This window comes from Balaenoptera physalus (genome assembly GCF_965194825.1).
Source record: "Balaenoptera physalus genome assembly, chromosome: 3".
NCBI lineage: Eukaryota > Metazoa > Chordata > Mammalia > Artiodactyla > Balaenopteridae > Balaenoptera > Balaenoptera physalus.
The window spans coordinates 119,662,087-119,688,460 of record NC_138890.1 but is presented as its reverse complement, the minus strand read 5'-3'; the positions used below and the strand labels follow the sequence as shown (position 1 = coordinate 119,688,460).

Here is a 26,374-nt window from a genome sequence, read left to right as displayed (position 1 = left end):
TCTGACTGTGAGCTTTCTAACTTATTTCTTCTTAAAACATTCCTGCTTTTCCATCCTTTTCAGGGCAGACTTCACTTTCAAGTCTGTAGCTTCCAGCTGCTTTTATGTTACTAGAGGGGGGAATTTGGGGGAGGGTTGAGTAGGAACAGCTTTCTCTTGAATGGAAAGCTAAGGTGGCTCCCACCCCTAAAGCCCTCCCCTTCCATGATTCAGTGACAGGTAAGAGGTTAAGTGTTCAGGGTCCTCTTTGGATGAACCTACCTGGAAAATGTTGCCATTCATAAGGCATTTTGAGAAACGAAATGAACTGACATACAGGGCAGGATCATTTGAAATCACACTTTAAAGAAGCATATGATGGGTATTTTGTAATTATCTTTCTTAATATGGTAAGGTTAAAAAAAGAAAGAATTTCTGAAAGGATTTTTCAAAATTACTGATTTCGTAACCCAAATGGCAAAATATGCCATGTGTAAAGCACCTACTGCAGCTATGCACATTCACCACAAGGTGGCAGACGAACTCCATTAAAAAGGTGTTCAAACTTCCTGCCTGGTATCAAACCAAGTGGATCTTGGGAATAAGTAACTACATGTAGCACAATCCAGCTCATTTCTATGTTTCTTATGTGTGTAGAATATAAAAATTATATCCCATACAATCTTTTTATTACAAAAGCAGTGGAATGTGGAGCAAGGACAGAACCAGAAGAGCAGAGAGAACTCCAGAACTCACTACAGAACAGGGGTTCTCAGCCCCGGTTATCTTCCTGAGGGTTGGGCGCAGATCTAATGACTGAACTTCGTCTCCTTTCCCCTGTTGGAGGTGCTGCTTAGTAATGACGTCTTCCGTGGGCAGTGTCGGGGACGGGTGAGGGGCGGGAAGAAAAGACCTAGCTAGCTTATCATGGCCCCATCAGCCTGAACTAACTGAACTCAACAAGTCTCAGGTTACCTGAGAACCGTTTCCTGAGGTTTCCATTTAAAGCTGCTCAGACAAGACCACAAGTGGCGTGCAGGAGACTGTAGGAGGGCACGGAATCTGATGATCCCCATAGCGTGAGGTGTGGAGGGCCTAGTGGCTCCTCACTTTTTATCTGTAGAATGGAGTGTGCATGTCCATTACACGCCAGGCAGCATTTTTAGGTTTGCAGGTACAGTACTGAATACACAGATGAAATCTTGCTACTCGTTGGCTTACATCCTGATGAGAGAAAAGGGACAATAAACAAATAGACAGATGTTGAATTCTGGAAACTGGAAACCCTCACTATCCACATGTGCCCCCAATGTGTGCAGTGGAGAGGCAATGAGTGAGGTAGAGATGCATCCCCCGGGAGCACATGGTCTCCTGTGGCCTCATTCAAGGCCTCTGCTGACAGGGCTTCTGCTAAGGCGCTCATGCATGGGCCCAGTGAGCTCTGAGAGGGAGGACCTGGAGCTGGCCAGCGGAGCGCTCTCCTTTGGGCTGCCTCTGGGTCTGGTTTCTCCTCCCAACCACTGTCTACTGTGGCTTTGTAAATCTCAAAGTGAGTTAGAGACCAGGCGTGATGATCGCTAGCTTCCAAATCTGGCCTCCAGGATGGAAGCTGGGCCCAGGAGACAAATTCAGCCTGGGCGCAGAGAGCTCCATTTACAAGATGGTTTGCACGAGGTAAACATTGTCACTTAGAGCCTGCAGCGCTCCTTGACCATCTTCCCTGGGTGTTTTAAGGGATGGCTGGGTGGAAAGTTGCCGTGCATCTCAGATACCAAGTCTGCACAGAGGGGGTTCTCTCTCATCAAGTGGTGGTTTAATTCTACAGGCTTTGATTTCTGGGAGGAAACAGTCACTATGGAAGAGTTTAGAGAGAGAGAGAGAAGTGATTTCCCTGAGGTCATATACTGTGGAACACTACAGTGCAGCTTTTCAAGAGTAGAGTGTGTTCATTTTCTTATGTTTTTATGTATTTTAGGTGGAATATAGAAGTTTCCCAGGTTCTTCACAGTCAGAGGTGAGCTCTGCATACCTTAAATATGTCACCATCCTTTGTTTGTGGATAATGAATGCATTTTCAAAAATTTGACACTCACAATCTTATTTTTCAGATTATACAAGCGATACAGAATTTAACCCGTCTCTTATATAGCCTTCAGGTAACTATGCTTTGACCCTGTGAATGTTTCTCTTCATGCAATTCACTTTATTCGATGAGTCCTGGACTTTAAAAATTAGAACATTTGAGAGGTGGTGAATGATCTTAAAAGAACACCAAGCCTCCACCCCAAGTGTAACTCAGCTAGATGCTTTGAACTTCACCTGGTTTTGTAATCACAAGGCATCATCACTACTACAGTTTATACCATTCTTCTCTGAAACCATAAAACAGTTCATATCTTTAAAAAATATTGATGAGTATGATCTGGCTTGAAGTTTACAATGAATCTCTTTCTTAGGTGAGTATAGCATGACTTCACATTTTCTGGTGAAAACTTAAATTCACACCTAAACTTTTTCACTTCCACATGTGGCCTTAGGCCTTTGGGGCAGTTAAATAATTCATATGCTCTTTCATTGTTTTCTTGGTTCATCCACCTAACATTTATTGAGTTCCCTCTCTGGGCCTGGCACCATGATGAGGGCCAAGCACACAAGGGCAAGTGGTCCACAAAGTCTACCATCAGACGGCTCACTGTCTGTCCAGGAAAGACAGGCATTGTGAAAATGAGAACTCTAAGGCTGGATGATCCCTTAGGTCGTGCCCAAGAAAGGCTGAATACATCCAGTTGCTTAATTTGTGAGTTAAAAAACATTTTAAAGCGATGTGAAAGCAATGTTTATAGACAAATTTATAGAAAATCTTGATACAGGTAAATAAAGTAAAATGACTTGTGATTTTGTGAGAGAATTACTGTTGTCATGGGGGTATGTATCTCTCTAGTTTTTTGAATCATTTTATACATACTCTTGGAACCTGTACCTTTCTATGTCATCACTTGTCTCTATAGCACGATTTTTAATGGTTGAATAATATTCAGGTCTATAGAATTTATCCATTCCTCATAGTTTATACTTTTGTGTTAATAACAGTCGAGCACACATCCTTGTGTACTGATCTCTTTGAACATATGTGAGTGTTTCCTTAGGATAAATTACTGAAATTATTTTTTGAGGTTTTTGACAGACATTGCCAAAATAATCAGCACCCCTCTCTACTTGTCCTCAATTTGAAAATAGGTCAAGTTAGCTCATGATCTTAATTTGCATTTTTTTGGTTACTACTGAAATTAAACGTTTTTCCCCACTGGTTTATTGTCATTCATATTTCATATCTTATACCTGTTTAATATTAAAAGAAAATAAGGAAAATAAAAGTCTGATTTTAAGTGGTTTTTTTTTAGATTATAACACATTTCTCTTTATAATAAAAGCAAACAGAAAATCAGTTAGGATACAGTGGAATAACAGGAAGAGTGAACTTGACCTAATTAACATGCATAAAATAATACACACAAAAACTGAATAATACACATTCTTTTTAAGTACACCTGGAACATTTCAAAAATTTACCATATTATGGACCACAAAGTAAGGTTCTACAAATTTCAAGCAACTAAAATCATACAAAGTATATTCTAGGGTCACAGTGCAATTAATTTAGAAACCAGTATCAAATATTCTACTGGAATATCCCTGTTGATTTAGAAATTAAGAAAATATATGCTTAAGTAAATCAGGACTCAATGAAGAGAATATATTGAAGATTATAAAATAGTTTTATCTGAAGGATAATAAAATTACTAAGTATCAAAGTATGTAGGATACAGTTAGAGTCATGCTTAGAGAAAATTTAGAGCTTTAAAAAGCACATATTCAAAAAGAAGAAAAGCTAAAAGTCAATGAGTTATGCATCTATCTCAAAAAGTTAAAAAACAACAAAATAAAATCCAAAGAAAGTAGAGGGAAGGAAAAAAATAAAGTTAGCATAAATTATATAGAAAATAAATAATAGAGAAGATCAATAAAATTCAGATATTGTTTCTTTTAGGATATTAGTAAAATTTTTAAAACCTCATATTGATGCTAATGAGAAAAAAAGAAAAAGGCATGAAAAAATCATTGTCAGCAAGAAAAAGGGGACATGGACTAGATTACGTAGACCTGGAAAAGTTTACAATAGGGTAATATGGACAACTTTTTGCCAATTTGAAAATGTTGAAGTAATGGAAATTTCTATTTGAAAATAGGTCAAGTTAGCTCTGATCTTAATTTGCATTTTTTTGGTTACTACTGAAATTAAACTTTTTTCCCCACTGGTTTATTGTCATTCATATTTCATATCTTATACCTATTGAATAGTAAAAGAAAATAAGGAAAATAAAAGTCTGATTTTAAGTTTTCACCAGAAAAAAATATCATGCTACATTTGCTGTTTTCTCATTAATACTTTACATCAAGACTTCTTTTATGTTCTATTGATCATCTTCCTATTCTTGATCTAGTACCACTATCTTAATTACTAAAGTTTTGGATTACATTTGCATGCATGACAGTCTCCTCTTATTATTTTCCATGTTTGTCTGTATGTTCTTTCATAAGAGCTTTTGAATCACTCTGATAAATTTCTTAATCTTCTACTGAGACAGTTAAATTAAAATATTACTATATTTATGAATTAAATTGGGGAGAATTGACACTTTTGCAATAATTGGTTCTCTTGTCTGAGAACATGTTATTTTATGTTCTGCTGGAAAGCTTTGTAACTGTCTTCATGTAGGTACTTTTTTTTCTGCTAAGTTTATTCCTGGATATTTTTGTCTCTTTGTTCCTATTGTGAATGGAGTTTTTTTTTTTTTTTCATTCTGTTTCCCCAATGTTGGTTGCTGGTATAAATACAGGTATTGGTTTTTTATATATTTTTTAACTGGCCAACTCATTGAATTTTTGTTTTTTTGTTTTAATAGTTTTTCTGTTGATTCTTTGGAGTATTCCAAGTAGAAAGTAAAAAATTGAAAGTAGTGGTATTTTGGCAACTCTTCAATAATTATATCAATTTCATTTTCTTGGCTTACTGCTTTGGCTAGAAATTCTGAAATGTTTTAAATAATAGTGGCGATAGTAAGCATCCTTGTCTTATTCAAGATTTAGTGGGAATGCCTTTAGTGTCTTATATTAGATATGCTGGTCTGGGGTAGATGTTCTTAGAGATTAATTTCTCATGTAAAACAAATATTCTTTCTTTTAAACTTTAACCGAGAAGGGGTATAGTTTGCATGCAGTTCATTAACTTTTGGGAGATGAAAACATTGAGTGTCCCAGCTTGTGTTGCCTGATGAAAACACTCACAAGGTCATATCTCCTCTTTTCAACCTTGAATGCAGCCCTCTGTGGATTCAAGGTTCAGAAAAGCTGGATGACCTAAATGACCTAGTTTTTGCAACACTGAAGCAAATACCAAATTCTATAGTGGGTTCTCTTAACCAAAGCTTTTGAGCTGGTCTAAGGATATGGGCTCTCAAAGATTTCTGTTGATGGTACAGTCATCTCTTTTGAAGCTGAATGTTTTATGCATGATTAAAGTTTTTACAAAGGATTTTTGAATCGGATGAAAATGAAATTTGATCCTATGTTAGAAGAATAGAGTTAGAGATGAGGTATAGGCAAGGCAGAAAGGAAAGGACACAGTTCAGCTGTGAAAAATTGAGAGGGAATATACATGTATAACTGAATCACTTTGCTGTACAGCAGAAATTAACACAACATTGTAAATCAACTATACTTCAATATAATTAAAAAAAGAAAAGGAGAGAGAGTGAATTGGGAATTTTCCTAAACTTGAAAAGCAAGTGTTATTCTCTGTCCTAAATGTAAATGTAAACTTTAAATGTGAAGATGAATATCCAATCTTCAAATTTCACCTCTCTGCTACAGAAGGGAGTAGTCTTATCCCAAATGTTAAATATATATGAAGAATACTTCATGGTAGCATTTAATTAATCTAATTGTAATCCTTACATGAGAGTTACCATTGCCTATAGCAGTTTTGGCATATAAAATGTTGGAGTTTTTGTTTGTTTGTTTTACTCTGATGATGCCCTTAGGATTTGTTAGAATTAAGTGGTGATGTGCAGTCTACAGTTTGCTTTAGCCAGGTCAGCAGAGTCCTGAATGGCTTATTATTTCATATTGAAATATCAAAGTTATTAGTACCTATTCTCAATGGTATCATTGTTTTCTTTATAATAACTGCTAAAAGACATTAATCAAATATTCATGTGAATTTGAAATTTTTTGAATTGATTTTCAAATTTAAAAACATGAAGTTTATTTCAAAAGGCCCCATTGAATACATTTTTGAGTCTTACTCCAAGACAAATACCAATTTAAAATATACCTTAGTTCTTTAACCTTCAAAAGCGTGGGAAAGTGCTGAGTTAACAAATAACTAATGGTCACATCCCCATCTTCCCAGCATCTGTTACATGGACAGCTTTTTAAATTTTTAGGAAAGAAAAATGAGAATTTATCCCTAGGAGAGTAATAATTTCTCATAACGAGTCACAACATACACACACATACCCAGTATGTGGCCATTTTCAATTTGTCCCTTTTCTGTTTCTTTGTGCTTTCATTGGGGACTTTTAAAATTAAAAGCTTCCAGGGGCATTTACAGATAATTTTTTGTTTTGTTATGTGGAATCCTTCCAAAACTTGGCAGTTATTTCCTGTGATACTGCCCAACTTCTCGTAGGCAGATGCCGTAACTCAAAATGGTTTTTTAATCTGGTTGGTAATGTCCTCTGGGTTTTAGAGTATCTGTGTCCCTGGTTGGTAATGTCCTCTGGGTTTTAGAGTATCTACGTCCCCTGAAGCAGTCCAGCCTCCTTTTAGCACTCCATTAAACAAATGAATTTCAGCTTAGTGTTTTGTGCGTGACCTTCCTGCTATAATACAAAGAAATAACAGTAATGAGACTAGCTTTACCATTTCTACATCTCCTAAATATGATATTAACTGCTATTCTCGGGCATTTTATCATAAAAGTTATTTAACAAAGCTTCCAAGTGGTTGACTTTTATTTTTATGTCTTCATGTATGTCCTATAGCTTAAGTAATTTCTGGTTTGAGACTCTAAGGGTACTACCAGATTTATATAGATTCTTAAATTCTCTTGAATTACTGACTGTCAAGACCTCAGAAAGAGGATGAGGCATAGCACAGGAATGCAGAGTCCTGTGAATTTAGGTACTGAATTCTGATTCAGAACACTTGCTTAAATATTATCCAACAACCAGCAGCAAGCCGCATTTCCAAAAGAGGGGATGAGTATTGCTTCTGTGCTTTATTTCTTTTGTGTATAAATTCCAGGCCATACCACTAAGGAAATGCAGACAAGCCTATTTGAAGTGCCAAGGTCAGTCTCAGGAGGTAACTTAGAACAAGGACAGAAATATTCAGAGAAAATAATTTGGTCATGCTTTTGAGGTGGTTCCAACCCAAGGTGCACACGGTATGGACGCCTTTGCTTTTATCTGCCCTCTGCTCGGACAGGCCGCCTTGACCGTTCAGGATAGCCACATTGAGATCCACAGGCTGGCTCTCCAGCAGCAGGAGGGCCTGTCCCCCGGCCCCTCTTTCCGAGGCAGCCCCTTTCAGGACCAGGAGAAGCACCGAGGCCTGGAGAAGCGGCGGGAGGAGCTGGCCAACCTCCACAAGCTGCAGCATCAGTTCCAGCAGGACCAGCAGCGCTGGCGCCGCAGGTGCGACCAGCAGCAGCGAGAGCAGGAGGCCAAGGCCAGCCGGCTGCAGGAGCGCGAGAGGGAGTGCCAGGTGCAGGAGGAGCTGCTGCTGAGGAGCCGGGGGGAGCTGGACCTGCAGCTCCAGGAGTACCAGCAGAGCCTGGAGCGGCTGCGGGAGGGCCAGCGCCTGGTGGAGAGGGAGAGGGAGAGGATGTGGGCCCAGAAGAGCCTGCTGCGTGGCTGGAAGCACAGCCGGCAGAGGAGCCTTCCCACAGCGTTGCCTCGAGGAGGCGTGGAGGTACGGGTCTCCCTGTGCTGGCGGAAGCAGCGTGTGAGACGGCTGTGGTCGTGGTGGTTCTGGAGCCACTGACCACACGTCTTTTTCGCTGCTTGTGTGAGAGCTCACAAGAGTTACTCGGTGTGTAGGTAACAAAAGCTGGGACCCTTTAGAGGCAATACATATGCACCTTGACTTGAAGTATGGACACGTGAAAGGTCTGGGTGCTGCTGGATCATGGGTTCATTGTACTCTGAGACCCCCTTACCCGAGGGAAGAAATACAGAATAGAGTTGTACCAGTGAGGCGAGCTTTACCCTGGAGGCACACTCACCGTGAGCATGCTGTAGTTCAAGCTCCCCTGTATATGCTCCAGTCTTCAGAGCTCTGTATAGATTTACCTTTCAGCAGATCAGTTAAGCTATTAATGTTCGTAGGTACTGAATTTAACAAGTACACTACTATTCCGTTATTCCAAGCTTATTCTCTTTTTGTAAATTTGACCTCATAAATTCAAAATCCATTTCACTAATGACAGTTAACATAAGTAGTATACTAATTGATCTTTGGGCAGGATAAAACCTTTCGAAAAGTTCCGTGTTTCATTTTGCACCCACTCTAACCATGCTTGACAATTCCATTTGTTCCAAGAGTTTACTTTTCTGTACTATGTGCACATAGATACTTTTTATTTTTTTTATATTTTTTTATATCTTTATTGGAATATAATTGCTTTACAAAGTTGTGTTCGTTTCTGTTGTACAATACAGTGAATCAGCTATAAGTATACATATATCCCCATATCCCCTCCCTCTTGAGCCTCCCTCCCATCCTCCCTATCCCACCCCTCTAGGTGGTCACAAAGCACCGAGCTGATCTCCCTGTGCTATGCAGCTGCTTCCCACTAGCTAGCTATTTTACATTTGGTAGTGTATATATGTCAGTGCTACTCTCTCACTTTGTCGCAGCTTACCCTTCCTCCTCTCTGTGTCCTCAAGTCCGTTCTCTACGTCTGTGTCTTTATTCCTATCCTGCTGCTAGGTTCATCATTACTGTTTTTTTAGATTCCATATATGTGTGTTAACATACAGTATTTGTTTTTCTCTTTCTGACTTACTTCACTCTGTATGACAGACTCTAGGTCCATCCACCTCACTACAAATAACTCAGTTTCGTTCCTTTTTATGGCTGAGTAATATTCCATTGTATATATGTGCCACATCTTCTTTATCCATTTATCTGTTGATGGACATTTAGGTTGCTTCCATGTCCTGGCTATTGTAAATACTGTACGTAAAGTTGTAAAAGTTGACAAGCTTCTAAGAATGATCTGTGTTATATCTGACTTTCCTTTCAAGTTGGCTAAATTATATTTATTGCAAATAATTCATGTATACTGTATGTATACATGAATGTCTTCAACTTAAGTATACATTCATGTATACTTTATGTATACATGAATGTCTTCAACTTTTATTTAGCGAAAGTGAAAATGCTATTTCCTTAAAGTAGAAACACTTTAACGGCAGTGAGCACACAGCTGCATTTGTCTTTTCATTTGATTTTCATTTCTTTTAAGATATGCTGTGCGTTGCCAATTGAAGTTTTTGGTACTAGCTCATTAAAAGGGGATGGGAGGAGGGAGTCAAGGGTAATATCCTTCTCGACCTCACTCATTAAAATCTTGTAAATATCCTTCTCCACCTCACTCATTAAAATCTTGATTGCTAAATTCTGTTAGGAATAAATACTTTATAAAACTGGTGCAAATTGCTGGAAGAATTATTGTGTTTTTTCTTTTTTCTTACACAGGTAATGGAACTTAATCAATCTGAGGGTTTATGTCATGAAAATTCATTCTTCATCAATGAAGCTTTAGTGCAAATGTCACTTAACACTTTGAACAAACCGACTCCAGCAGATATCCATCAGGATGCCACTTACCCCCCAAGTATATCTCATTCCGATTTGGTAAGGACTAGTGAAAATCAAGTAGACCTCAAGATGAACATTTCTCAGCCCTTGGACGTCAGCCATGAACTGTGGATAGCCGCTGGGTCCTGTCATCAGATACCCCCTCTCCACCAAAGCAGCAAGGATTCTTGTAAAAATGGTAATTAATACTTTAAACATCATCTGTATAGTTTCCACAAGGAGCTGTTTTTCTGAATGGTTGGCTCTTCTTCAGAGCGAATCAAAGTGGGCCCTAGAATGGGAATAAATTGGTGCTGATGAGCTAGAGTTTGTGGCATAAACTTTTCTTTGGGGAAGTCTGGGGGCCATCGCTTGTGAGTATTGAGACAACTAGACCATGGTTGGAGGGCTTAGAGGATGCCATTGAGATGTGAGAACCAGACAGGGTTTTTAGGTCTGTGGGTTAAATAATAACTTTCCTTGAAAAGTGAAGCAACTTGATATTTATTCCTCACTGTAGACCCAGCCACATCCTGATACACATACTTGTTGACTCTCAGAAATAAAAGATATGGACAGGGTTTGTGGTAGGGCTTTATTGTCTCTCGGGGCAATTTCCTGCAATGTTAGTAAAATCTTCTGTACTGCCGTTAAATACCCCAAATGAAACTGTTAACATCATTTGTCACTGTAAAAAAAAAAAGGTGTTGTGTCTCCATAAGTACCTCATAATGACACAATTTGCTAATCCCATTAAAGCATTTGCCAAATATAAATGAAAGGCAGCTCGAGTTACCAACTCCATATGAATCCAAATGATTTAAATCTATGTCTATTATAAATTGTTTTCTGTGGGATATGAGGTAGGGAATGAGAAGAACTCGAAACCTCTCTACCGAAAAACAGATGGCATGCAATAGAATAAACAAATGGCTGGCCACATGGGTGGGAAATAAATCACCGACAGCAAAATGTTTCAGAAACATGAAACAAGCAGTGGTATAGAGATCTTCAGAACTGGACAGAGATTGGTTTCCATGCTTCATAGTTATTCTTAGTTTGTCAGTAGGATAATTCGTCAGCAATGAAAAGGTTTGAATGTGTTCAGCTTCTCTGAATTAGAGAGTAATAATTCTGATACTGCCTGAAAGTAGATGTATTAGTAATCCAAATTATGTTGATTCTTAGCGGTGGATAATTCTTTACATTATTCAGTCACTGCTGTAATAGTCTTATTTCTTGTCAGGATATAAGAAAGAATGAAATAGTTCTTTAAGTATCGTTTCAAGTATTCCTTAAATAAAAAAGAAAAAAATGGAATAGTGAATTGGGGTTTAAAAAATGGGCAGAATGTAGCAAAGTGTAACCCCTTTAATGTATTATGTTGCAGCCCTAACACTACAGAGACCATATTGCAGAATACCTTCTCATGATACATGTTGCTTTGCTGTGTTGGATTCATTAAGTTGCTATCTGCAGTGCTTTCTGTGTTGTCACTGTGATTTTGCATACTGGCTTTGGGGTAATTCAGAAACTCAGTTTGAGTTAAACCACATGACACTTTTGTTTGAAAGAAGTATTTCTGCTTTTTCTGTATCTCCTACCTTTTTCTGTTGACTTGTGCTTTAAAGTAGAAAGCTTTTAAACATTTGGCAGCCTGCATGTAGGAGACAGAACATGTACTAAGGAAATAAACAGTAATTATATACAAAACCAGTGTCTCCACATGTAAGGAATTAAATATAGCCCAGGGAAATGCTGAGAAAACGTGCTTCAGCTTCAGATGTTGTGTCCAGTGTAGGCCAGGACACGCAGGACATTGATAGAAGAGAGCAAAATCAACCCTGGCCTTCCTCTCTCAGGAGCGTCCTGGTGTGTGCAGGAGGGATTAGATCAGAAATGCAGTGTGGGCTGTCCAGCGCTGGAGTTTTGCAACTGGTCAGAAAACCTTATTTATGTTTGTTTACTTAAGCGTGATAAGCAGTTTCTGGAGGAGAGAGAAGTCAGAGATTAGGAGGAGGTGGTAGGGAAGTGGAATGAAAATTGGGTATATATTCTTAAGAGGGTTGTCAGGGCCAGATAAAATTGTTCAAGCCACTCCAGAGCTTTCACGGTTCTTAGAATCGAAAGTAGCTCAAAATAAGCCACTGATGGTGGTCGTCACTAGACTCTGCCTGTGCTCTCCACGTAGGCCGGGGGGTGGGGGTGGGAGGGCGGGAGGGGGGAACAGGAGGAGGCCAGAAGAAAGCAGTCCAGGCTATGCTGGTGCAGAGGGGGACAGTCCATGTGCTAGAACCAAGGGTGGTGCCATGTCAACGTCCCCTGCTTTCACATTTGCTCCTGTATCTTTGTGTGAGTGGTCATCAGTGACAACTACCCTGGCTAACAACATTTGCCTCTCCTGTTCTTGGCTGGTGTTTTTGTTAAATGTGTGTTTAACCGTGGTTTGGTTTCATCAGTAGGCCCTAAGGTCAGCTGTTTTCAGGCAGCTCCTTAAAGAATGCTTTGCTCTTTTGTCTGGTCTTGTACTGGGTGCCTAAGAGCAGCTCAGATAAGTGGAAATGTGAAGTTTGGGAACAGTAAGCCTGGTGGAAAAAATTGTATGTAAATAAAATTCTCTAACGTGTTTAGCTGTCGCCTAGATTGGAATTTTCATTTAGTTTGGTCAAGCCAGCTTCGCCAGACATTTTACTGTGCTCTTTGTGTTCCAGTTGGGTTTTCAATATCTCCATCACCGCTGCCGCCACTGACAGTTATATGACACTTGCCAAATTTCAAGCACTGTGCTAAAGTTTGACATGGAGAAATTCATTTAGTACTCACAACCATCCACTGAGATGGTTCTGTTATTATCTCCATTTGAGGGGGGAAACTGAGGCACGGAGAGGTTCAGTGACTTGTCCAAGGCCACAGAGCTAGTAAATAGCAGAGCCAGAGAGGAACTGGGAAGACTGGTTCTGGAGCCCATGCTCTGAACCATTACACTGCACGTCGTTAATTTCTAGAATGCTGTTTTGAATTGTCCTTTTAAAAGAAGTTGGAGTAGATCTAGAATAAATCCTATTGTAATATCTGGCAGGATGTTCATGATGAAGGCCCAGTTCTTTGTCGTTGTCTTCATCCCTTCCTTCTTTTTTGAATATTACCATTTGGAAAATATTTCTCAATCATTTGGGCTGTGGTGGCCAGTGCTGGCATGAGTTCTGAGGATCTTCAGATATAAATACCCTTTAGCTTCACTTTTTTCCCATAAGACACATCTTGTTAAGGATCATTTGTTTCTCTAGTGTTGCCTAACAATATCCCTGTGTTACTTGTAAATATTTTTTAAGGTAATACTTTATAAAGAACTTTACTTTCCAGTTTTGGAAGTTGTCTCATGAACAAAATTCTTGATGTTTGAACATTAGATCCAAATTGGTATTTGATTTTATTTATAGTGGAAGAGATGGTTGGTTTAGGAACTTAATCTGCACTCCTCTGAGGGACACTAGCCAAGGCTACAGAAAATTTGAATTTCTTTAAACAATATAGTCCCTGTAGGACAATTGCTATGTAATTGGCCCGATGAAATGCTCAGCTGTTATCAGTCTTCTTAAAGGCAAAACCAACAAAAAACATTCTTTCTGTGCCTTTTTTTTCTCTCCTAGCTTTAGAATTCTAGGGCTATTTACTCAGTGTCTCTCTTAGTTTATACTTGCCTTTTTTTCATTAATCAACAGAGAAGATACTTTCTGGTATGATAATTAATCTGAAATCTTCTTAGTCTCCCTTTTCAGTTATATTTTTATCTGTACCTCAATATTTGCAGGTTATCTAAAAAGTTCCTTTTCAATGTAGTTAAAGCATCATAGTTTTGCTATAATGCATATGATAAAATTTAAATTGAGAACCAAATTTCATGCCTTAGTCACGTAGTAGTTGACATTGGAAAAAGAATAACTTTATCAAGTTTGGATTCCAGAAGAGTGTTTCGCTTTGCTGCTTGTTAGAATTTGGTGCCCGTCAAGATATTTTCAAATTCAAAGCATTGTATTCAGAATACTTCATCTAGGCAATGTTGTTATATTTTTTTAAATACAGACAGCTGCGTTAAACTTTCAATGACATGTTTTTTACATATGGAAATAGAATAGAAATTTTCCAAATAAAAGGCTATGCTGTAGTTAGTATTTAAGTAATAGTCTTTAAGAAGTGAGTATGTGATAATTTCTAATGTTTTAAAAATATTCTATAATTCAGAAATGGGTACCTTATTTGTGTAATCTGTGTGGAAAGAAGCTTTGCTAAAGACCTACAGGCAATTTCCTATAAAACTGAAGCTGGCGTTAGATAATATAAACTTCAGTGACAAAGAAGTATTTGAAAATGTGGATGTATAAGTTTGCTAGAGCTGCCATAATAAAGTTCTGGAGGCTGGAAGTCAAAGATCAAGGTGTTGGCAGGGTTGCTTTTTCTGAGGCCTCTCTTCTTGGCTTATAGAGGGTTGTCTTCTCCCTGTCTTCACATGGTCTTCCCTCTGTGCAAATCTGTGTCCTAATTTCATCTTCTTAAAGGACATCAGCCATATTGGATTAGGACCCACCTTAATGACCTCACTTAATTACTTCTTTGAAGGCTCTATCTTCAAATATATTTTGAGGTAATGGGGGTTAGGACTTTAATATATGAATTTGGGGGGGACACAATTCAGCCTTTAACACAGGATAAAATTATTATTTTCTCTTTGCTATTTTTAGTTGCCATGAAAGCTTTAATTTTTTAAAAAATGTACCAAACTTGAACTATAATTTAACAATCTGAGCTTTTTTTTTTTTTAACTTGGTTAGGGAAGTTAACTAAACTTTGTTTACAAAAATGCATAACAGTAAAATTGTGATAAATATCTATATTCTTTATATTTGTAGATATAGGTATCTGTTATCAAGCCTGTGTCAATACAAAAATTAGGGCAGAAAAATGTCTATATATTCATTAGGACATTTTTCCAAACCTAGACCTTAATTAAAGAGCTTTGGGAATTTTGAACTCTCTCTATGATTGGGAGGGAATATTAGATGCCTTTATTTTGGATTGCTTAAATAAAACCAAAGCTGAAGGGTTGAAAATATTCATATGACATCAAATTATTATGCAGATATACCTATGGGAGTTTGTAGAAGTCAAAATTGGGAAATCATTGATCAGCTCTTTATCTTTTCTTCTAGAATCTTGGCTATCACTTTGGTTAACATTTTAAAGGAAATCATAATACTGCTTGCTCTCGGTCATCTGCGTCATGACAAGAGCATAAATAATTGGGCTCAAAGACTTAATTTTAATTTTTCTCACTGACAAGCATAGATGATTTTGCAGATTTTGTACCAGGAAAGGGAAACATGCCATTTGCTTGTAGAGCCTGGTGAGCCAGGGGTGCTGACTGCCAACTTCCTGACTGCATAGTTCTCTGGGGGCAGGTTTGCTATGTGAGCCAGCTGGGCCAGGGCCATCCCGCCTTAGTGAATAGAGCCCAGTACACAGCGGGAGAGCAAAACCAGCAGGTGGGTGGATTCAGAGGCAGCCAGCCAGCCATGTGGCTGGCTGTTCATCCCCGCCAAGCTTCCAATTTGGTTTGAACGAGCTGCCAAAGTGGGAACCTACTCAGTATGAAGGATTCCAGGGGGTTAGGCCTGACCTTGGGTCATCCTTAGCTTAAATCCTGAAAAAAAAAAAAACCCCACCCTACATACAAGTACATATATGCATACATATACATACACACGTATGTGGTCTATCGGTTACATATTTGACCTCTCTAGTACAGTGTGGCTTTACTCTCAAAGTGATTAAGGGCTGGGTTTGCAAGGAAAGTTTGTAACCATTTAGGTACCAAACATACCTGAAGGATAAGGCATGCTCCTATCAGTCGCAGTGACTCCTGGGACAGTGATCCAAAGTGGGCAAAGAAAACATCACGCCTTCCACAGATCAGAATCTGGGGACCGTCTCCTCTCTCACCCCCATGGCCATCCAACCGTGAAAATTCAATTTTTAGGACTTGCCTAAAATGTGGGGTGTTCAGCTAAGGACTGATGTTTTATGTTTGCCTAAGAAAAATATGACCATCGGGTTCAGAGGGTGTGGCAGACTTTTCCTTAAAGGACCACACAGTGAATACTTGAGTCTTTTCAGGCCCGGTCTTTGTCGCATATAGTCAACTCTGCCGTTATAGCTCTAAATCAGCCGTAGACAGTACGTTAAGAAACTAACACACCACCGTAAAGCAATTATACTCCAATCAAGATGTTAAAAAAAAAAAAGAATGAGATTAGCTGTGTTCCAGTAAAACTTTATTTGTAAAAATAGGTGGTCTAACTTGTATTTTCTTTTTCACTTAAATTGAGGAGTTTATATTCCTCTTGGCTTGGAAATTCCATCCCAATTAATTCACATTTGGGTGAGTTAATGTAATATTATATGGCACTTCATGCCATTCAAAAACACATTCGAATTCATGGTCTCATTTGCCCTTTACAACATCCTGTGAGATAGTGGTTGCTGTCTCTGTTTTTCAAAGAAGACAACTTTTCTTTTTCACGTTTTATTCATTCAGCCTCTGTGAAAAGCTGAATTTAGAAAAATGGAGTTGAGTGTACTGGATGGAGTTAAGGCCGGTGTATTAAAACCCAGAGAGACTTTTCCCCCCAACTCCAGCTCCCCACATCCTGTGATGGTGTTACGGAGGGCCACCCTCTAACTGTGTGGCTCATGAGAAGTGAGATGCCATGGGTGGGATTGGCTGCTAGAACCGTGGTTACTGTAGCTGGCTGTGTACCATGGTTTCTGGGAGAAGGCAATAGAAATATGAATTCCTCTGTGCAGAGATTCTGATTTGGTAGGACTTGGCTGGGCCTGCAAATCTGTGTATCTGACATTTTCTTTAAGTGATTCTGAAGCAGCCGTCCTGCTATCTTCCCCTGCACTGCCAGCCTGGAGTGCTGGGCTTGATGTTAGAGAACCTCAGTTCAAATGCTAACTCAGGCTCCTACGGCTGCTGCGTGATTCCTAAGCCTTACTTCCTCATCTGTACAAAAGAGAGGGAAGTGTTAGCAGAACTTAAAAAAAAAAAATTGCCAAGCATGTTCTGGGATCCGGTGAACTTCAGCTTCATCCCTGCCTGGTGGAAAGAATTCATTGTAATTGTGATTCAGAGGTGTCCTGCTGATAGAAATGAAAGTGTCTCCTAAATGTCAGTAGGAAGCCAATAGTTTCAAAGGTGATTTTTTAATAAATTGGGGAATTTTTTTACTCAGAATGGAAATATATTAGAATATAAAGGGTTAACTACTTTTCCATATTGGTCTAAGAGGAAGTGTTTGTTAGTATATCACCAGAACTGTCTTAGGGAAAAAGTCACAGCATTTTGCTTCCCTTTGTTCCTCTCTGAAGAGGAAGAAGTTACATCAGTCAACCATGTTTTCAGAACCAAATGTAAGAGATATTTTGGCAACAAGACTGAACATCTCAACTTGGGATGTAGAACTTCCATATCTACAGAACGTCCAACCCTCATGGGTTGCATTACATAAATGGTCGCATTATATCAATATATCCCCAGGAAAACTTCTAATAATACTTGAGTTCCCCGAATAGGCTTTCCTACCAGAAAGAAAATGTTGAGAACACCCAACAGGAATATTTGGGTTTAAACCATTTCTCACTTTAAATTTAAAAATTGTATTCTGGTTTATGACCTTAATCTCTTTTTGAGTTCAGTTATCCTGAATTTATTTGTCCTTGTTAGTCCTGGATAGACTGATAAAAATCAAGGCTCAGAATCACCAGGAAGCACCCCTGTTATCACTTCTCATAATTTGAATTAATGACATGTGTAATAATTTATGTAAGGTCTGCCTGTCCCACTGTAGAATAAGCTTCAAGAGAGTGGGGCGCTCCACGTATCGCCTTTGTTCATTGCTCTATTACAATTAACAAAGCACAGTGCACAGTGTTTGGCGTCTAATGAACATTTGATAAAAATTTGCGACATGATGAAGGAGTCAAGGTCCACAATCTTTAGCAGAAATGAAAGCAACTATGAGCTTGAGTCACACAGCTTGACTTGACTGAGGCATTGAAACAGGTTGAGGAAAGCCAGACGTGTGGGGTGTGATGGGGGTTAATACATGTGGACTAGGCAAGAGCTTCAGGCTAGCTCCCTGGATTGAGTGAGTTTGAAAACTTTTGTAAGATGGGTGTATGTGAGGTGGCATTCCTGAAATGTCAGGGTAACTATAAAATTGCTTGCCATGAATACCTTTCTGGATTCTAGGTAGCAGACTTTAACAATTGCCAACTTTTCTTCCTCATTAATGTTGAAATAAATTTGTCTTCAGATGTATAGTCTCATTTATCAGTTTGATACAGGTACTCTTTGTTCAACTCTAGAGAGCATCTTCTTATGTGAGTTATTTTTCCCTTTAGAATATTGTACATATAGCCCCACATGGCCATGTGTAGCAAATGAAAGCTCAAACAGTTAAAACATATTCTCCATAAAATGCCTTAATTTATTCTAAACAAGTAGAAATGAATTCATTGCTGTCATTTTAGGAAGATGGCACATAAACAATTTAGCATTTAATTGTTATATGAACAACAATTAGTCAGCCTATCTGTTCACTGGGGTATTTCTTTTTTAACCATAAAGTAGCTTGAACACCAGTAAATTAAACATGGGCAGCTAGCTCAACATCAGTGAAACACTTTCTTAAACCCTTTTTCTTCTGCTAAATCCTATTTAACAGTCCAATGTATCTCCCCAGGCAAAACAATTAGTATTTGTTTCGTTAAGTACACTCTTAGAATGTGAACCAGTTTCCCTGGCACCACCTTCTACTTGTCAGCCTTAAAGTATTGCCTGAAAGATCATATATTTATCATAGCAATCTTAAAATTAAATGTGGTGGCATCTTAAATATATCCCTTTGCTCTACCCGAGACAGACTGACTGAAAGGCACCTATGTGTCCTCAGCTGGTCAGTTCTCAGAAACAGCTGGCTGAGGGGGCGATGTCTTGTCCTGTTTTTCTGCTCAGACTTCGAGCCAGATAATAAATAAGCCGGGGCCTGGGTTTTGATCTGTGGAGATGCTAATTTGCCATGATAAATCACTGTGGAGTTTGCTTGGAGAAGGGGCCAGGGTATCCATTTTCTTTCTAGGTAAGATATTAATTCAATTTAATTTGAAATGTTAATGCTTGGTTTGAAGGTTTACCTAAGGAAAAATGTGGTGTTAAAGAGGTTCCCAGTTCTGCAGGATAGGACTCTGAGCCTTTTGCTGAACAATTTCACAGTACGACTGTGCAGAATTTAATTATTTTCATGGCGACTCTTTTCCATAGCTCTCTTTGTGCAAATTTCATTACACTACAGGTTTTTCTTCCTAAAACATAACATGCTGGATGTTTGGATTAAATATAGAATATTTGGATCATCTGCCAAAAATACAGGAGACTCTACTTCTCAGGTGAATTGAGGTCATTTTGTAAGGACTGATGCTGCCACAAAGCTTTGGAAGAAGCATTTACAAGCAAAACATTGACAGAGTTTTAATTTTATTTAACGACCTGCTTCCTACCAGCGATCTTGGCACCCTGTGCAGTGATTTGCAATCAGTTAATCACACAGAATGTTATAACATTGCAATAAGGACCTTGCGTTCTAAGAGTCTCATAAATCCGCCAGCAACAAAAAACAGGAATTGCGTGCTCAGAGCCCTCTCCGTGCAAAACCCCAAATCAGGAGGTGATTTTAATGCTCCGTTTTCTAACATGTCCTCAGAAGCCTCAGTACTTTCTTGTAGATTCTGAATTTTGAAGTTCCTATTTCTCAAAGATGGTTTGGGCTGTCAGTATAGGAGTCTGTAAGTGTTCAATTTAGACACCAGTCCTTTAGATGGGAGGGATTCTTGATTCTTCTGGATGGCTGAAAGAAGACTATGGCTTTGGTTATTTCCCATGAATTCAGGGCAATCATGCTCAATTGCAGTAGGCCATATTTTGGGGAGTCTTTTAGGAATGAATCAGAAAGGAAACATGTTTCCGTCCTGGGAATCCACTGACATTTGCTAGAGGCAGATGGCAGAAGATGGGATGGTGAGATATTAGGAGTCAAGGAGAAAGAGACTTCACATACTTGGCTTTGCCAAAAGCTTCTAGAATCTGTGTTTAGGATCTTAGGCTTGTATTCTTGTCATTTCAGATGCACCCTTGCAGTTAACTGTTTAGCTATGCTGGATTTTTTTTCTTCTTATTTTAGTGTAGTAAATATGGAGCTATTAAATATTCTTAAAATTACATAAGCCTGAACTCTTGGATAAATGTAGGTTGTGTTTTCTTGACTTGTTTCCATATGGCTCTGTTTTGGGGATGTTATTATATAACAAGAATATGGAATGTATAATTCTTAATATACATTCCATCTGATTAAAATGGAACCTTTTAAGAAACTAAAGGCTTTTAAAGCTGCGTTACTTCCAATGAGTAGATTAAACTTCTGACTCTTGATGAATTTATTTCTTCCAAAAATAGTTAACCTATTTTTGATTACTTGTTAATGTATCCAGATCGGCATGATAGATTATACACAAAGTAGAGCTCATCCTGTATTTTTAGACGCTTGATGCTTCTGTTCAGCGTGAGCTCTGAAATACACCCGCGAAGTTTTGCATGTGCAAACTGCTTTTCACTGGCACATAGCTTGGAAGGAGAAAACAAAAGGAATGTTTGGGCCAAAATGTGATGGTCTGTTAGTCAGCATAGACACGAGGCCCTATTTTGCATTTGGGCTCCAGTGTGAGGAAGTACAGTCACACACTGATGTGTCCCCAAGGACTGCGGACTGGAATCCCATCCCCCTTGAAAGGAGAATGCAGCAGTACTGCAAGGGGGAGGGTGTGTTTAGCTGCCTTTTAGGTAGGTGATGTGATATTTCCCTGTCATTCAAAGATGAAAAGATAAAGAATCCATCTTCTCCTACCTCCTAAACCAAGTTTCAGCAAACGTAGACTAAAACGATGCTTTTTCCAATGTAATGAACTTTAGGTGTATTTTCTGGTACTTCACTTTTACATGAAGGATTTGAATGAATGAATCAATGAATAGATTAATAAATGAATGCATGAAGGAATAAACTTGATGAATATTGAACAGTAGAGGTGGCTGAGTGGCATAGTGGTGAAGATAGAAGGCCTGAGTTCAGATTTACCACCTGTGAAAACTTTAGCAAGTGTTTAAACTTGGTGTATGTCAGTTTCCTCATCTGTAAAATCGGATTTCTGATAGTATCTACTTTGTAGGTGGTATGAGGGTTTTATAAGACAAAATGTACAATTCTGAGAACTTTGGAAGCACTTAGTAGACATTGTTATTGTCACTGTTACTGTTATACCTTGTGTTAAAAAAGGAGCAGAGCATTAGGAAGAACATTTAGTTGCTTCATCCACTGGGCCGCTTCCAAAATAGTTGCTCTGGGGACCTGAAGGACATATTATGTCTCATTGGAGTATTATCTAAATAGACACTTCTCAAAAAACATTCCACTGTACATGATAGAAAGTTCCCATAATCAGATGGTACTGGGAAATGGTGGTTTGGCGACTACACAACTTCTTCAAAACTTTCATCGTGCTCATGTGTACTGTGACTCTTCAAAAGTGGCACTTCCCAAACCTATTTAATCACAGCATCCTCTTCTCCAGCCCAGAACCTTGCAGGGCTACTATTCCTTAAAATATACTAGGAAAAAAAACAGTGATGTAAGTGGGTGTTGAAATAAACTCATTGTGCATGGCACAACCTTCGAATACATCCTTTCTCCCGTAGGAACAATTGAAATCCAAACGACATATGCCGACATGATTTACCACGTGGGTTGTCTTCTGAATTCCAAATACAACACAATGAATTTTAGATAGAGTTTTGTTTAGCCCCTAGGCCAGCATTTGGGCCTGTGGATAAGGATTTGTGTCCAGTCCTCTTAGGGCTTTTCTGGGTCACCTTCCTTGGACTTATTCAAATGCACCATGTGCTGAAATTAGTCATTGCTGATGAAGCGCAGGAGGTTATGTGCTTGGGCCTGGAGGCCTGATCTGACCTCTGATCTCTCAGCCTCATCTCATGCTGCTCTGTCCTTTCTCTCCCTGTGGTCCAGCCATAGGAAGTTCTTCTGCTTATGTGAAAGGCCAGCCACCCCTGCCCCTTTTCTACATCTATTTCCTCTTTCAGGAACATCCTCTCCTCCACCCTTTATTCTCAACCTGGTAAACTCTTGTTCGTCTTTCAAGACCCCAGCTCCAGGGTCACTTTCCTCCAAATGCCTATCCAGACCCTCCCAATCTGGGTTAGGAGCTTTCCTTGTGATTCTATAGTGTCCAGTAAATCTTTGTGTTACTTTCCACCATATTTTGTCACTTGTTTTCCCTCTGGACTCTTAAGTTGCTATATATTGTTTGTTTGAGATATTTACATACATTGAATGCTCAGATATTAACTCTATTATTTAATCATTTTTGTGGAAAGAATTTCAAGGCACGGAATACTGCCATCACTCTAGAAAGCGCCCTTATACCTCTTACCAACCAACCTTCACTCCCAGAAGCAGCTACTCATCTGTTTTCCATCAACCACAGGTTAATTTTGCTTATTCTAGAATGACATGGAATCAAATACTATGTACCTTTATGTGTCCAGGGTTTTTTCGCTCAACATACTGTTTTTGAGATGCATCCATACTGTTGCATGAATCTGTAATTGGTTCCCTTTTATTACTAAGGAATCTTGCTTAGATGAATTTATCACAATTATCCAGTCTTCTGTGGATGGATACCTGGCTTATTTCTAGTTTTTGGCTCTTATAAGTAAAACTGCTATAAACAGTCTGTACAAGGCTTTTTGTGAATTACGTTTTCATTTTTCTTGGCTAAATACCTAGGAGTAGAATTCATCCTAGAATTGGTGCCTATTTAGCTTTTAAGAAACTGGAACAGTTTTTGAAGTGATTGTATGGGCTATAAGCTTCCTGGGTGCTGAGACAAAGTCTTGTTCAACTCGGTTTCCCTGGTGTCCGACCCAGTGCAGGGCACATACTAGGCACTCAGTGTTGATTGAAGAGTGAATGGACAAGAAGCTCAAAACAGTTTTCCTTCTGACACACCCTCTACTAACTGAAAAAATAAATAATGCTTTGTCCATCAGAGGGATGGAAACTTGACTGGCTAAATGTGGGCTTATTCCAAGCAGATGAAAAATGGGGAATAACTGCTCCCTTCTGACCCTGCCCTGGACCTACATGTGCAGGTGAAGCCAAGTATATAGATAGACACGGGACCATAGAAGGGTCCTGATCACCAGCAGCTGCAAAACTTACCTCCTAAAGTTAAAACTCCCAGCATTCCCGTTCAAAACCCTCCACAACCTACTCTTCCAACACATCCCCACCCCTTTGATTTATCTGCACAAACTCGTAATTCCACCAGACCCAACAGCTCTCTTTTCTTATGGCATCCAGCATTTCCTCCCCTTTGCAGTAGGGGTGAGCTCTACCTAAAATACCTCCACCCGAGGCCACCTCTTCCTGTTGACATTCTGGTCAGCCAGGCTCAATTCCAGTTCTGTCTTTGCTCTGAAGCCTGTCCTGGCTACCACATCTAAAAGTGCTCTCTTTGGAAGATCTCTGAAGTGGTGTCCGCCTGTGGACAGTGTTCATTAGCCTCTTCTATAGTTATCTGTGTCTGCATCTTCCTACTCCGTGAGGTAACAGGCTATCAGAGGGCAGTGTGCTCAGTGGCCCTTATTGGTCTGGAAGGCGCTGGAGCCATTGGTCACTAAGTCGCTGAGGCTACTTGCTCTTTGCTCTTGGTGGCTGATTCCACTAAAGAGAAGTTAAATTGTATGGTAATGCTATGGCTCCTTCTTAAAAAGAGTTGTTTACAGAAGAAAGAGATCTGTCTAAAAGGAGGAGGATGTAGTGCAAACTTGGGAATTTGTGTCACCTGGTAGATAATTAAAGGGAAATTCGTTTCTTAGGCTCCAGTGTTAGTCATAGGTCACAAGTCAGGAAGCACAAATATTAACATCTAGAGTAGCTCCACATGACATTTGTATGCATAAGACAATGTAAAATCATCTCCTGGAGGAAGAGATGGCTCCAAGGAGTAAAGTAATTAATCTTAGTATATATGTTCTCATTTGATTCCTGTTTTAATAAAGTCCTAATTTTGCCTCTGTTCTGCAAACTGCCTACTTCTCTAATGGTACAATTTCTAAAAGTATTTAAGTTTAATTTCCAGAAAGGTAATATAGTAATCTTTGCTCTGATTGCAAACATAAATATGAAAAGAATGCTAAGTGTGAAAATTTACATTGAACAAAACATTTTCTATATATTATGTTGTACTTTTAAAATTTTAATCATTTTTGAGTGACATAAATTCAAAGCTGCAGTTGGAGAAGATATTGCAGGGTTTGGTTTCTCAGCAAATGTTATTTCAAACAGATGAGAATTACAAAGTGTTTCTCGTTTTTAAGAAGAAAAAATTTTATGTTGCTCTGACAACTGTAAATACCAATTTCTCAGAACAGAAAAAGGCATGTAAGTTCTTTGACATCTCATAATTTTGTAGTTGATCAAGAGAAAAAAACACTCATTTATATACCTTTAAAGAATTGGGTGCCTTTTTTAAAAAGTCTGGTAATAACATAATTATTAAGAAGTAGGTAGAACTAATTAGCTTGGGTGTGTTTGATCTAATTGCTTGCCTTCTTCTGGTTTAAAGAAAAACGCTGGATCTGGTATGCTTAAGAGTTTTAACATCTGCTTTTCCCTCTACTGAACCAGTAAGAAGTAAATGCAGCATTAAAATTCCTAGGTTGATTTCCTGCATTATTCACCTGGCAGAGAAATGAATTCAGTTCTTCTTTCAGCAAAATGAGAGGCATAACTCTTTCAGTGTGGGTAGGGTCATGCAGAAGGCAGTTTCCAGTTTTATTGCCATGGTACTTAGCAGTCCCTGGTCTCTACAGCCTTAAGAGGAATTCAATGCCATGAAAATACTGCCCCGTCCTTGTAGCTGGAGACCTACATATTGTTTAATTCAGCGCAATCTTAAAAAGCTGTCCCTGCTTCTTAACAGGGACTCTGAGGAACATGATAATTTATTTATCATGGTGAGGAACATCTTAATTTGTTTTGATTTAAAATTTGAGCTTGACATACTCCCTGATTACCTGAATGTATGCACAATTTGAAACGTACAAAATTAAGCAGAGGAGTATAATAACCGCTCATGTACCATCACCCAGCTTCAAAAAATTAGGAAATTATGGCCAGTGGCGTTTTATCTAGATTCCTACCCACCAATCCCCCATGCCCAGCAACAACACACACCCTGTGCTATTTTGAAGCAAATTCTAAAGATCATCTGTAAACATTTACTGATACATAACATTTCAGTATGTATCTCTGAAAGATAAGGCTCTCTTTTTTAAACTATTATCACACCTAGGAAAAATGATCAAAACTTCCATAATATCAACATACAGTCAGGGTTCAAGTTTCCAATTGTTTTATAAATGTAGTGCGTGTGTCCTTTTTCCAGCTTGTTTTTTGGACTCAGTATGCAAATAAAGACCACACATTGCAATTGGTTGCTGTGTATTTTCATGCATTTTTTAACATAAAAGTTTTAATTATGAAAATTTCAAGCTTACAGAAAAGTATAGAAAATCTGTATCAGGCATGCATTTAACAGATGTTAACTTTATACCATATTTGCTTCAGACATCTCTTTGCCTTTTTTTTTTTTTGAAAGAAATGTTAGATATGAAATCCCTTCCCCTTATCTTCTTCTTTTTTCCTATTCAGAGTTATCCAATATCCTGTAATTGGTGTATATCATTTCCACAGTGTGTTTTTATGCCATAAACATATATATGTATCAATAAACATATATTTTTTGTTTTGTTTTAACAAAACAAAAATATGACATATTGTTTATCGTTTATGGATACATATAAATGTAGTGGAAAACAAAAAAAATGATATATTGTTTATGGATACATACATACGTAGTGATAGTATAAAAGAGCCTGCCCTCCTTCCCTTTCTCCCCTGCTCCGTGTATATGTGTGTGTATATGTCTATTTGCAACTTATTTTTTTCACTCAACGTGCATATTTGTACATGTAGCACAAATAGTTAATTTTAAACTGCTGTATGCTCTTCCATTATGTGAATAAACACCAGCATATTCATTAACTTACTAATGAGCAATTAGGATGTTTCCAATATTTTTTTATTACAAACGCTTCTCAGTAAACATCCTTTTATGCACATCTCCTTGTGCACCTGAGTGAGAGTTTATATAGATTATGAACACCTAGAAGTAGTAGGGATGTCTTTGGTTTCGCTGGGTATTACTGATTTCT

The 26,374-nt window shown here is 38.5% G+C and overlaps 1 protein-coding gene across 14 annotated transcripts in view; it reads left to right on the top strand.

Moving 5' to 3' along the window:
* ARHGEF28 (Rho guanine nucleotide exchange factor 28) overlaps positions 1-26,374 on the top strand; it is a 312,161-nt gene that overhangs the window by 273,817 nt on the left and 11,970 nt on the right. For 13 of the 14 annotated variants that reach the window (XM_082457061.1, XM_082457058.1, XM_082457059.1 and 10 more), the window contains 4 exons: positions 1,955-1,993; positions 2,088-2,135; positions 7,531-8,016; positions 9,808-10,108. In XM_082457061.1, the coding sequence (XP_082313187.1) occupies positions 1,955-1,993; positions 2,088-2,135; positions 7,531-8,016; positions 9,808-10,108 (874 nt within the window). The remainder of the gene's footprint in view (positions 1-1,954; positions 1,994-2,087; positions 2,136-7,530; positions 8,017-9,807; positions 10,109-26,374) is intronic. The other variant, XM_082457062.1, reaches the window with a different exon arrangement.